Raw genomic sequence first — 12,976 nt, 5'->3', positions numbered from 1 at the left:
GTTCACCCAGATCCACATAAAATGTCTTTTGGCTTATCACACCTTTTGATTTTGACAAAGGCAGTACCTGATGGAAATGAGACAGGACATTCTTTCTTAATTAAAGGATGAATTTGATGGATATTCTTATCTTTGTAATTAAGTTGTGGCTCCAACAAACCAGGAAGGACATTCCCTTCTTTAATTGAGGTGGCTGGAGTGTCTATCAAACTGATTGTTCTCTGTATCAATAGTCCATTGACTTGGCTGGAGTGCTTATCAAACTGATTGTTCTTTTGTATCGGTGGCCTTATAATTTCTAACAATTCTGACACCAGGCAGTGAACTTGTAGAACCGCCGGGGAGATGAGAACATTTCTCTCCCTGATGTCGGGTCCAAGTTCACTCACCAGTTGAGCTCGAAGAAATAAATGGGTGAAAAGATAAGTAACGATCTTTTTGTACTGTCGTTATCTGATCCAGTACGATTACTGTATGTGTGTGTGTGTGTGTGTGTGTGTGTGTGTGTGTGTGTCCGCACGCACACACACACATGCGTTGCTGGTGGACAGGGGTAGGTTGTTTTCTAGCATTGGAAGCCTTCGACGGTGAAATTTTGAGATGGCATAGTTTGTATTGGTCTCGGCCTGAAACGTCGACTGAACATCTTCCTAGAGATGCTGCCTGGCCTGCTGCGTTCACCAGCAACTTTGATGTATGTTGCTTGTATAATCCTGTTAGGTTAAAATAATACGGCCAACACATTTAGTGAAAGTTGGCATTGAAGAGATATTGAGATTCTGGTCAGGAAAAGGTGCATCGTAGGTATTGGAATTAAGGACTAAGTGAGGTCTTTCAGGACTATAGGAAATGCCAAATAATTCTAATGAAGGTAATCATGAGGGCTAAAACAAGGCATAAGTTTGCTTCTGAAGCCAATGTGAAGGAAAATCCCAATGGATTCCACAGAGAAAGTAAGCGAAAAGGGATAGCAATGGACAAAGCTAGTCTGCTGAAAGATCAGTGCATTTATGCATGGAGCCGAAATAGTTGGGGTTAAGTTTAAATGGAATACATGCATCTATATTTACTGAGGGGATGGACATAGACGATATAGACATGATGGAAAACAGCAGTAAGTTTGTGGACCGTATACGGATTTTAGAAGGAGAGGAGTTGAGGTCTCAGGGTACTTGGAGGTCCATGGCAAAATAAGCATAATCAGCATGGCTTCCTCAAGGGGAAGTCTTGTCTGACTAATCTGTTGAAGTAACAAGCCGGATAGACAGAGAAGAATCGGTTGATGTTGTGTACCTGGATTATCAGAAGGCCTCTGAAAACGTGCCAAACATGATGCTGCTTAACAAGCTAGACTCTATGGTATTACAGGAAAGATTATCGTATGGATAAATCAGTGGCTGATCGCAGGAATCAAAGAGTGTGAATAAAGAGAGACATTTCTCGTTGGCTGCCGGTGACTAGTCGTGTTCCTTATGTGTCTGTGTTGGATGGATTCTTTTTGTGTTATACGTGAATGATTTGGATGATGGAATTGTTGGGTTCGTTGCAAATTTAGCAGACAATATGAAGATAGGTGGAGGGGCAGATGGTCTTGAGGAAGTAGACGGGCTACAGAAAGATATAGAGTGATTAGGAGTATAGGAAATGAAATGGCAGATGGAATACGGTGTCGGGAAGTGCATGATCATAAACCTTGGTAGAAGGAACGATAGGGTTGACTACTTTCTAAAAAGAGAAAAAAAAAACACACTAAACAATGAAGCGCAAAAGGTACTTGGAAGCCCTGGTGTAAGATTCCCGAAAAGTTGATTTGCAGGTTGAGTCTGCTCTCCTGACTTTAGTGTATGGGAAGATGATAGATACCATTATTAAGGATGAGATTTCGAGTATTTGGCGGGACATGATTAAATAGGCCAAGGTTAGCATTGTCCCTTTAAGGGGAAATCTTGCCTGACAAATCTGGAATACGTTGAGAAAAAAACAGATAAGATAGACAAAGTAGGGTCAGTGGATGTTGTTTACGTCCATTTTCAGAAGGTCTTTCACAAGGTGCCGCACATGAGACTGCTTAATACGGTAAACTCCCCAGGTATAGCATGAAATAACAATGATAGATGGCTGGCCAACTGGCAGGCACAAGGTATGCGAATCAATGTGACCTATTCTTGTTGGCTGCCATTGCTGCTCCACAAGGTTCGGTGTTGGATCCACTATTTTTCACATTATATCTCAATGATTGGAAGACGGAACTAACTGCTTTGCAGATATTACAAAAATAGGTGGTGGAACAGGTATTATTGAGGAAGCAGGGAGTATGCAAAAATACTTAGACAGATTGGAAGAATGACCAAAGAAGAGCCAGATGGAATATCACACAAGAGAGTGTCTCATCATGCAGTTTGTTAGTTTCCTTTGTGCCTTCACTATTCAAGAATCCGCCAAATCATGCCTTAAATATACCCAATGATGTCCTCCACAGCTGCTGTGGCAAAGCATTCCACCACTCTCTGCCCAAAGCAATTCCTCCTCATCTCTTTTCAACATCGACTCATCTCTATTCTGAGGCGGTGTCCTCTGGCCTTAGACTCTCCACCTTAGGAAACGTCCACTGCACCCCTACTCTATAGAGATCTTTCAACATTTAATAGTGTTCAATAAGTTTCCTACCTCATTCTTCTGATTTGCAGTGAGTAAAGCCCTAGAGCCATCAGTTCCTCCCCATATGATAAGTCTTTCAAATCCGCAATCATTTTTGATAGTGTCCTTTGAACCATCTCTAATGTCAGCACATGATCTCCCAGATAGGAGGCCCAGAACCATTCATAATATTCCGAATGAGGCTTTACCAGCCTCGAATAAAGCCTTAACATTACATCATTGTTTTTATATTCTAATCCTCTTGAAATGAAGGTCAACATCATATTTGTCTTCCTCACTACTGACTCAAACTTCAAATTAACCTTTAGGGAATACTGCATAGGGGCACCTAAGTCCCTTTGCACCTCAGACTTATGATTTCTCTCCCAATTTGGAAAATTGTCTATGTATTTATCTCTTCTACTATATTTGTATGCTCATGCATCTCCTAACACCCTATTCCATTGGTCAATTTTTGTGCATTATCCTAACCTGTTTATGTTATTCTGTAGCCTCTCTGCTTCCTGAACAGTACCTGTCTCTTTGCCTATCTTCATCTCATCTACACACTTGGACACAAAGCCATCAATTCTTTCATTCAAATCTTTGACAGAAAATGAAAAGAAGAAGCGGTCCCAACACAGACCCCTGGAATACTGCTAGACATAGGCAGCCAGCCGGAAAAGGCTGCCTTTATTCCAAAATGTTTACCTTCTGCCAATCATGCAACTCTCTATCCATGATACTAGCATGGATCAGGCAAGGGCTGATTGTTATGAGGCAAAGAATGAGAACAAAGGGAGCCTTTTCTTGTTGACTACCGGTGAGTAGTTGTGATCCACAGGGACCTGTGTAGGGTCTGAATCTTTTTACATTGTTTGTCAATGATTTGTATGATGGAATTGTTCGCTTTGTTGTGAAGTTTACAGACGATATGAGGACAGGTGGAGGGTCGTGTAAATCGGAGGGTGCAGAGAAGCTAGAGTAGGACAGAGAGATTATGAAAGTGGGTAAAGGAATAGCAATTGGAATGGGAGTGTCTGGAAGTGTATGGTTATCCACTTTGGTAGAAGAAATGAAACTGATGACCATTCTCTAAATGGAGAGAAAATACAAAGAACAGAAGTGTAAACAGACTTGGGAGTCCTTGTGTAGGATTCTCTTAATGTTAATTTGCAAGTTGAGTCTGTGGTAATGAAGGCAAATGCAATGTTAGCAATCATTCCAACACAATAATGTATATAAAAAAAATGTAATGTGCGACTGGTGAGGCCACAGATGGGGTATTGTGCTTAATATTTGACATCCTATATTAGAAATGTTGTGTTGATACTGGGGAGGGTTCAAACGATGTTCAGAAAAATGACTCCAGAATTGATTGTCTAATCATATGAAGAGCTTTTGATGGTTCTTGGGAAGTTCTCACAGCAACTCAGAAGAATGAGGGGTGACATCATTGAAACTTGTTGAATTGTGGAAGGCTTTGAATGAGTGGATGTGGAGAGGAAGTTTCTATAGGGACAGACCCTAAGATCAGATGACACAGCCTCGGAATAGAGGGCGTCCTTTTAAAACTGAAATAGTGGAATTTCTTTTGCCAGAGACTAGCCAATCTGTGGAATTCTTTGACGCAGGCCGCTTTGGAGGCCAAGTCTCTATGTATATTTCAGGCAGAGGTTGGCAGGTTATTGATTGGTCAGGGCATGAAGGGATACAGGGAGAAGGCATGAAAATGGGGCGGAAAGGAAAATTAGATCAAATTGGATGATGAAATAGCGGAGCAGACCTGATGGGCAAAATGGCCTAATTCTGCCCATATATCTTATGGCCCATGATTTAATATAGTGGCTTTGCAAGATATTGATCAGACAGCACTTTGAGTACAGTGAGCAGTTTTGGGCCCCTCTTCTGAGAAATTGTGTGTTGGGATTGGAGAGCTGTTCCCTCCGAGCAGTGCAGGTGTGTGTCCGGGCAGTAGTTCAAATGTTCCCACGCATGTAGCCTTTTTTGCTGCGCAACTTGAATTTTCTTTTTTTTTTAATTATTGTGTAATGTTCATTTAAAGCGCTGAACATTTTTCAGGCTATATAAGAATTTCCAGCTCAGAGGAATTGTTGGGCCGGACAGCAGAAAAAAAGAACAAAGGGATCTAGATCATGAGCCCTGGCAGAAATATTTAAAATGTCGCTGTCTATGGGTGAAGTGCCGGAGGATTGGAGAGTGGCTCATGTTGTTCCGTTGTTTAAAAAAGGATCGAAAAGTAATCCGGGAAATTATAGGCCGGTGAGTTTAACGTCAGTAGTAGGTAAGTTATTGGGGAGTACTAAGAGACAGAATCTACAAGCATTTGGAAGAGGGGCTTATTAGGGAGAGTCAACATGGCTTTGTGCGTGGTAGGTCATGTTTGACCAATCTGTTGGAGTTTTTCGAGGAGGTTACCAGGAGAGTGGATGAAGGGAAGGCAGTGGATATTGTCAACATGGACTTCAGTAAGGCCTTTGACAAGGTCCCGCATGGGAGGTTAGTTAGGAAAATTCAGTCGCTAGATATACATGGAGAGGTGGTAAATTGGATTGGACATTGGCTCGATGGAAGAAGCCAGAGAGTGGTGGTAGAGAATTGCTACTCTGAGTGGAGGCCTGTGACTAGTGGTGTGCCACAGGGATCAGTGCTGGGTCCATTGTTACTTGTCATCTATATCAATGATCTGGATGATAATGTGGTAAATTGGATCAGCAACTTTGCTGATGATACAAAGATTGGAGGTGCAGAAGACAGTGAGGAAGGTTTTCAGAGCCTGCAGAGGGATTTGGACCAGCTGGAAAAATGGGCTGAAAAATGGCAGATGGAGTTTAATACAGACAAGTGTGAGGTATTGCACGTTGGAAGGACAAACCAACGTAGAACATACAGGGTTAATGGTAAGGCACTGAGGAGTGCAGTGGAACAGAGGGATCTGGGAATACAGATACAAAATTCCGTATGAGTGTCGTCACAGGTAGATAGGGTCGTAAACAGAGCTTTTGGTACATTGGCCTTTATTAATCAAAGTGTTGAATATAAGAGCTGGAATGTTATGATGAGGTTGTATAAGGCATTGGTGAGGCCGAATCTGGAGTATTGTGTTCAGTTTTGGTCACCAAATTACAGGAAGGGTATAAATAAGGTTGAAAGAGTGCAGAGAAGGTTTACAAGGATGTTGCCGGGACTTGAGAAACTCAGTTACAGAGAAAGGTTGAATAGGTTAGGACTTTATTCCCTGGAGCGTAGAAGAATGAGGGGAGATTTGATAGAGGTATGTAAAATTATGATGGATATAGATAGAGTGAATGCAAGCAGGCTTTTTCCACTGAGGCAAAGGGAGAAAAAAAAACAGAGGACATGGGTTAAGGGTGAGGGGGGAAAAGTTTAAAGGGAACATTAGTGGGGGCTTCTTCACACAGAGAGTGGTGGGAGTTTGGAATGAGCTGCCAGACGAGGTGGTAAATGCGGGTTCTTTTTTAACATTTAAGAATAAATTGGACAGATACATGGATGGGAGGTGTATGGAGGGATATGGTCCGTGTGCAGGTCGGTGGGACTAGGCAGAAAATGGTTCGGCACAACCAAGAAGGGCCAAAGGGCCTGTTTCTGTGCTGTAGTTTCTATGGTTCTATGCATTGTTCTTCACAAAAAAGATTCCAGGACTAAAGAGGGTGAGGAATGTTTGATGCCTCTGGGCCTGTAATCACAGGAGTCTGGAAAACTGAGGGGACATCTCATTGAAACCTACTGAATTTTAACAGTCCTAAAGTCCTAAATGAACTGGATATGACTAGCTTACGTGCTGTATGGCTTTATGAATCTATGGTATACCTCTCTGCTGATGGAAAGATAAACTGGCGTAAATGTCTGATTTTGTTCCAACAAGCATAAAGCATACTGCTGAACAATGCAAAGTTCTGCATTCAATAACCAAATTCTTGCTCCAAAGCAACAATGAAATGCTTGTACAGTTTACAAACACGGGTGGATATTGGTAAACAATGCTGGTATCGTGTAAAAATAGCAACACTTAAGTGGTGTTCAGAGCATAAGACCATAAGACATAGGAGCAGAATTGGGCCATTTAACACATCGAGTCTGCTCTGCCATTCAATCATGGCTGATCCTTTTATTTCTCCTCCTCAACTTCATTTCCTGGACTTCTCCCCGTAACCTTAGATTCCATGTCCAATCAATAAGCTATCATTCTCTGCCTTAAATACACCCAACAACCGGCCCTCGACAGCTGAAGGTGGTAACAAATTCCACAAGTTCACCGCCCTCTGGCTACAGAAAATTCTCCGTATTTCTTTTTTGAATGGACGCCACTCCATTCTGAGGCTGTGCCCTCTTGTCCTGGACTCTCCCACATGGGGAAACATCCTTTCCACATCTACTCTGTCTAGGCCTTTCAACGTTCGAAAGGTTTCAGTGAGATCCCCCCTCATCCTTTTGAATTCCGGCGAGTACAGACCCAGAGTCATCAAAATATCTGTGTATGATAACCCTTTCATTCCTGGAGTCATCATTGAGAACCTCCTCTGGACTCTCCCCAATGCCAGCACATCTCCTCTAAGATGAGGAGCCCAAAACTGTGCTCAATACTCAAACTGAAGCCTCAGCAGTGCCTTATAAAGCCTGAGCGTCGCATCTCTGCTCTTGTATTCTGGGCCTCTCTAACTGAATGCTAACATTGCATTTGCCTTCCTCACCATCGCCTCAACCTCCAAGTTAACGCTTAGGGTGTTCTGCACAAGCACTCCCAAGTCCCTTTGCATCTCAGATCTTTGAATTTTGTCTCAGGTAAAAAAAAAATAGTCTGCACATTTATTTCTACTACCGAAGCGCATGACCATGCGTTTTCCAACTTTATATTTAATTTTCCATATCCCTGCCCATTCACCTAATATGTCTAAGAAGTCCTTCTGCATCCTACATGTTTCCTCAACAGTACCTGTACCTTCACCAATCTTCATATCAACTGCAAACTTGGCAACAAAGCCATCTATTTCATCATCAGGCATGCAAATATTTACTTTACTAACTTTGAAACTGTCATGGAGATCTGTCAAAGAATAGTGTTGTCTGCATTCAATTCTGAACATACATTGGAGACTTAATAGTTTCTAGGCTGACACAGGAGACTTTAGACCAGATCAGTCTTGTCTGGTGATGATGCAGGGCTGTGGTCAAGTTACAACAGGACTTACGTTTTCCCATTCTGTAGAATCTGGGAGCACAGATCCAAGGCAGAACAGGAAGCCATGGTTTGCTGAGAACATTACTGATCTCTCAAAACCGCATCTGAAGAAATGACATTCACATGGCCCCTAATTTCTCTCTGCACAGTTTCTGCCTGCCTTGCTGATGTTTCTGATTGTTTGTCTTTATAATTTCAGAGTTATATCATTCGGGTTATTTTGTCTTTCAGTCACTCGGAAAAAATGTACCAATTTTCTCTGTGGTTATTTGAGATGGAGGTGCAGAACGTGAATGCCCAGATTACACGGCACTGGCTGCATCATCAGATTTTTTTTTCAGGATCACTAGCTCGGTTGAATAGGTTTCTTGGAAGCTGCATCTCACTGAAAGCCAATGGGCACCCTTCACCTGAGCTCCATGCTTGCCGACAGACAGAAACAACTTTCTATTTAAACATGCGAGCCATTACACGTGACATTTGATCAGTTTGCTCTTTTCATCAGGTGCCAAAGCAAATTCTTCTCACCCTCTATGAACAATTTTTTTTCACAATCTCTGTCTTCCTTTCATATTTCATCGTTTCATATTTCATCGCGGGATTATCACAGATTCCGAACATCTGCGGCATATGTCTATTTTCAAAGAGACTTTCAGGGATCCAGAGCGGTGACATTGTCGGCAGTGTGTTCCTGGCTGGGCGTCACAGAACACTTCAGCTGACATGCAGGGGTTAAACTGTCCACGTGATCAGACAACGCGACGTCAGCTCAATACGACAAGCACACAACCCTTCTCCCCAACCCCTGCCCCGCCACACACACACACACACACACGGACACACACACACACACACACACACACACACACACACACACACACACACACACACACACACACACACACACACAGACACACACACACACACACACACACACACACGGACACACACACACACACACACACACACACACACACACACACACACACATACACACACACACACAGACACACAGACACACACACACACACGGACCTAAAATTGTATCTGATGCTTGTCATTCACTATCAGCCATGCTGCATCTGTTCATCTCCCAACTGAGAGAACTGTTTGTATTATTTCTGTGCCTATGTATGTGCGTGTATATGTGCCTGTTTGTGTGTGTGGAGGGGAGAGATTGGAGCAGTAGGAAATTGAAGTTCTAAATGGGAAACCGCAGAGCAGAAGTTTGGGTTCGATGGTTCGCCAAATATAAACGTGAAATCTGTAACTGCAACTACTCCGTGACAAAGCTCAGTCTTTGACATTAGAATTTAGACATGATTCCACCAGACGAGTCATTGCTGAGGTAATGCTCAGGTATTTTGATATGTTTGTCTTGAATCGGCCGAATACTTACATCAGAGACAATGGTGTTGAATTACAGTGTTTGTTCAAGTGACTGTAACTAAGAAAGTTAGTCAGGGGTATATCCGTATCTCTGGAGACCGATCCAATGTATAAATCAGGACCGTTTAGAATGCATCAGCTCAGAGTTTCTGCCAGAGCTGTGAATTCGGGAGTAACATACGTCACAGGTTCTCACTGAAATGGTGAATACTGTCATCTTCCGAATAGAAGAAATTTACTATCCTTTAATTTCAGTCTTTGGAATTCCCGGTAAGCCACAGAGTTGTTATTATTTCTGTAGCTCTCAGGGGCACTTCGAGAACAATTCTGAGAAGAGACACTTTAACTGTTTTTCCACATATTCTGTTTTGCCTCGATGGGTGTTTCCAGCACTCCATGTTTCTGCTCCGCCCTTCGGCGTCCTGTCGCTGATAGGGAGAACCATGGAAGTTTATGATTGTCTAATGGAAGAATCTCTCCATTACCGTCCGTATGTATTCATTACAACTGGATGAGACGGCGAAGGTGTCGGTAGAAAATATTCCGAGGAGGGTGTTACCCAGTTATAGCTTTCCGCTCTCACTTTATATTCCGGTAATCAGTAAGGAATCGGGATTCAGATCATATTGACTTTAGTTTACCGTGCAAACTCATTTTTCTACGCCGCGTGTGCACGCCGTCTCGACCTTTCCCCAGGTAAATGCAATCGTAAAGTGGAAATAGTACAGGACCCCCTCAAGCCGTTGCATTGGCTTCTGCTCAGTATTTCCTCAATTTGCCGTTCCCTCTCTCTCTTCCAGCGAACTTGGTGGCGATTATGATCCTGTCCCGGGGAAAGTGCGGTCTCTCCAAATGTGTCACTCGCTATCTGGTAGGAATGGCAGCGGCCGATCTCCTGGTCGTTATCTTGGATCCTCTGCTGAGGTGGACTGCTGAGATTTATTTTCCCCGATCATTTTTGTTCATCACTCCCGTGTGCAGACTCCGTCAATGGTTGATATTTGCGAGCACTGCGACCTCCGTCTGGCTGACTGTCGCTTTCACCGTCGATCGATTTGTAGCGATTTGCTGTCAGAAGATGAAAACAAAATATTGCACCGAGAGAACAGCAGCTGTGATTATGGGGACAGTGAGTGCGCTGGCCTGTTTGGAGACTGTCCCCTGGTACTTTGCATATGAGCATGGAGAAATAATTGACGGTGTTCCTTGGTTTTGTGTTCTCTCATCGAGCTACAAAATCTCTCTATCATGGGCGGCATTTCAGATGTTTCACCGTATTTTAACCCCCTGTGTCGCTTTCTTTCTGATTTTGCTGTTCAATATTCAGACTGTCAGGAGGATTCTGGCAGCCAGTCGAGCCCGCAGGGGGCTCCGGGGACAAAAGAGCGGAGAGAATGACAAGGACCGGGAGATGGAGAACCGACGCAAATCTATCGTTTTGCTTTTCAGCATAACCGCTAGTTTCATATTGTTGTGGGTAACACAGGTGGTATTTTATATCTACCAACGGATTTCAAAGAGTTTTGTTTATTCTGTCACGAATCCCCGTTACATCATTGTAAAGACAGCGGGAATGCTGCAAGTTCTGAGTTCCTGCACCAACACGTGTATTTACGCCCTGACTCAGAGCAAATTCCGAGAGGAAATCAAGAATGCGTTGAAATATCCATTGAATCGGATCTTGAAACTTATGAAACTTCAGAAATAAATGCTGCAAAGAATTGCAGTTCAGCTGATATCTCATGCTCCCTATTTTGTACCCTCAGTGGTGGTTAAATGGAAACAATACGATGAACAGAGTTACAAAACTAATAACAGACAATATACCGATGCTAGAAATACAAAACAACACACACACAGTCAGCGCCCTGATGGAGACTGGCGGCCCGAAACTTCCAGTGTTTACTCTCATCCACTTCTGCTGCCTGGTCTGCTGAGTTGCTCCAGCATCATGTCTCTGTTGCCTTACCGTTACAAAACAGCTTCTTACATCTGATACCGCAGCATCACTCACATCAGCTCCCATAAAAATCCCATTTGCACCTTACCTCCCTTCCGATTAAATTAAAGATTAAGGCGAACCTGCTATACCGGCTTCCCTGTTCTGACAAAACTGCCTGATATTGGGGAATATTTTCGTCTGCATCAAACACTCCTGCTTCCGTTATAACCCGTCGTTTCCCTTACCCCCTTTTGTTCCTGTTTCTTTACATATACTTTGATCTTGTCTCTAACGCCTTGAAGTAAGTTCTAGGAACCTAATTTAAACTGTTTTACAAATGAAGGCAGAATACCATTGTCTTTACTTGCAGCTGACTGAGAGAGAGAGAGAGAGAGAGAGAGAGAGAGAGAGAGAGAGAGAGATTCAGATTGAGATTCAGCATGAACTCCAGACCTGGACAAAGAACAAGCGGGTAATGGATAAACAGACGAAGAGTCACATGGAAACCAGTGGAACAAGTTTCAGTTAATTTTAATATCACACAGGCAGGAAATTGGGGTTTCTTCCCAAACAAACACGAACGGCATTAATAATTATGTAGAAATATGACGAGATAAATAACAGTTTTGTATTGAGAATCTACCCACTCGAGATGAAGCTGGTTTGAGGAATGTTCTCCAAGCCCTTCAGTCAGGGGACTGTTCTTCACCAGTTGGTCCTTGGAGCTCATTCAAGTTCATCCAGACCGGACAATATCAGAACATGGACACTATATATAAGCTTGATCAGGAAAGGTAATACTGTAGATAAGAGCCCGTTTACCCCGTCAACAGTGCAACAGTGACTCTTGCATGAACTGAGGCTGGGCTATTGGAGAGGATTCTTCGAGATGGGATTGATGAGTAGTCGCAGATGCATACAGTAAATGGAGTAGGAGGTGTCAATGGGAGCGAAAAATTAAATTCCTGAGGGGAGAACTCTGGATGCTATGCACACAGAATTGAATAGGCGTTCGACAGGAGTTCAATAACAGTAAGTCAAGAGCTATGAGCTCGAGGAAACTCGGCTGACTGTAAATGAAATTGTGTGAGACTTTGACAAGGGATCCCACTCATTCAGAAAATCAGGAGGAACGGGAACGATGGAAACTTAGCTTTCTAAATATGGAATTATTTTGCCCAGTGAGTGTGGAACTGTCAGTTTATGGAGCACTTCCAAGATATCTGTTCTGTTACCGTGCCTTTTTTTCTGTTACTTTGTAAATGAGTTGAGCCGGAAGTGAGCCACAGGGATCAGTGCGGAGTCCATTGTTATTTGTCATCTATATCAATGATCTGGATGATAATGTGGTAAATTGGATTAGACATTGGCTCGATGGAAGAAGCCAGAGAGTGGTGGTAGAGAATTGCTTCTCCGAGTGGGGGCCTGTGACTAGTGGTGTGCCACAGGGATCAGTGCGGGGTCCATTGTTATTTGTCATCTATATCAATGATCTGGATGATAATGTGGTAAATTGGATCAGACATTGGCTCGATGGGAGAAGCCAGAGAGTGGTGGTAGAGAATTGCTTCTCCGAGTGGGGGCCTGTGACTAGTGGTGTGCCACAGGGATCGGTGCGGAGTCCATTGTTATTTGTCATCTATATCAATGATCTGGATGATAATGTGGTAAATTGGATTAGACATTGGCTCGATGGAAGAAGCCAGAGAGTGGTGGTAGAGAATTGCTTCTCCGAGTGGAGGCCTGTGACTAGTGGTGTGCCACAGGGATCAGTGCGGGGTCCA

The 12,976-nt window shown here is 43.2% G+C and overlaps 1 protein-coding gene across 1 annotated transcript; it reads left to right on the top strand.

The window, feature by feature from the left end:
- The first annotated feature begins 877 nt into the window (after positions 1 to 877).
- Positions 878 to 10,958, top strand: LOC134341557 (probable G-protein coupled receptor 139). Its single transcript, XM_063039423.1, has 2 exons — positions 878 to 953; positions 10,051 to 10,958. The coding sequence occupies exons 1-2, from the start codon at positions 878 to 880 to the stop codon at positions 10,956 to 10,958; spliced, it is 984 nt and encodes a 327-aa protein (XP_062895493.1).
- The last annotated feature ends 2,018 nt before the right edge of the window (positions 10,959 to 12,976 follow it).

This window comes from Mobula hypostoma, unplaced genomic scaffold (assembly GCF_963921235.1).
Source record: "Mobula hypostoma unplaced genomic scaffold, sMobHyp1.1 scaffold_36, whole genome shotgun sequence".
NCBI lineage: Eukaryota > Metazoa > Chordata > Chondrichthyes > Myliobatiformes > Myliobatidae > Mobula > Mobula hypostoma.
This window is presented reverse-complemented; position numbering and strand designations above follow the sequence as displayed.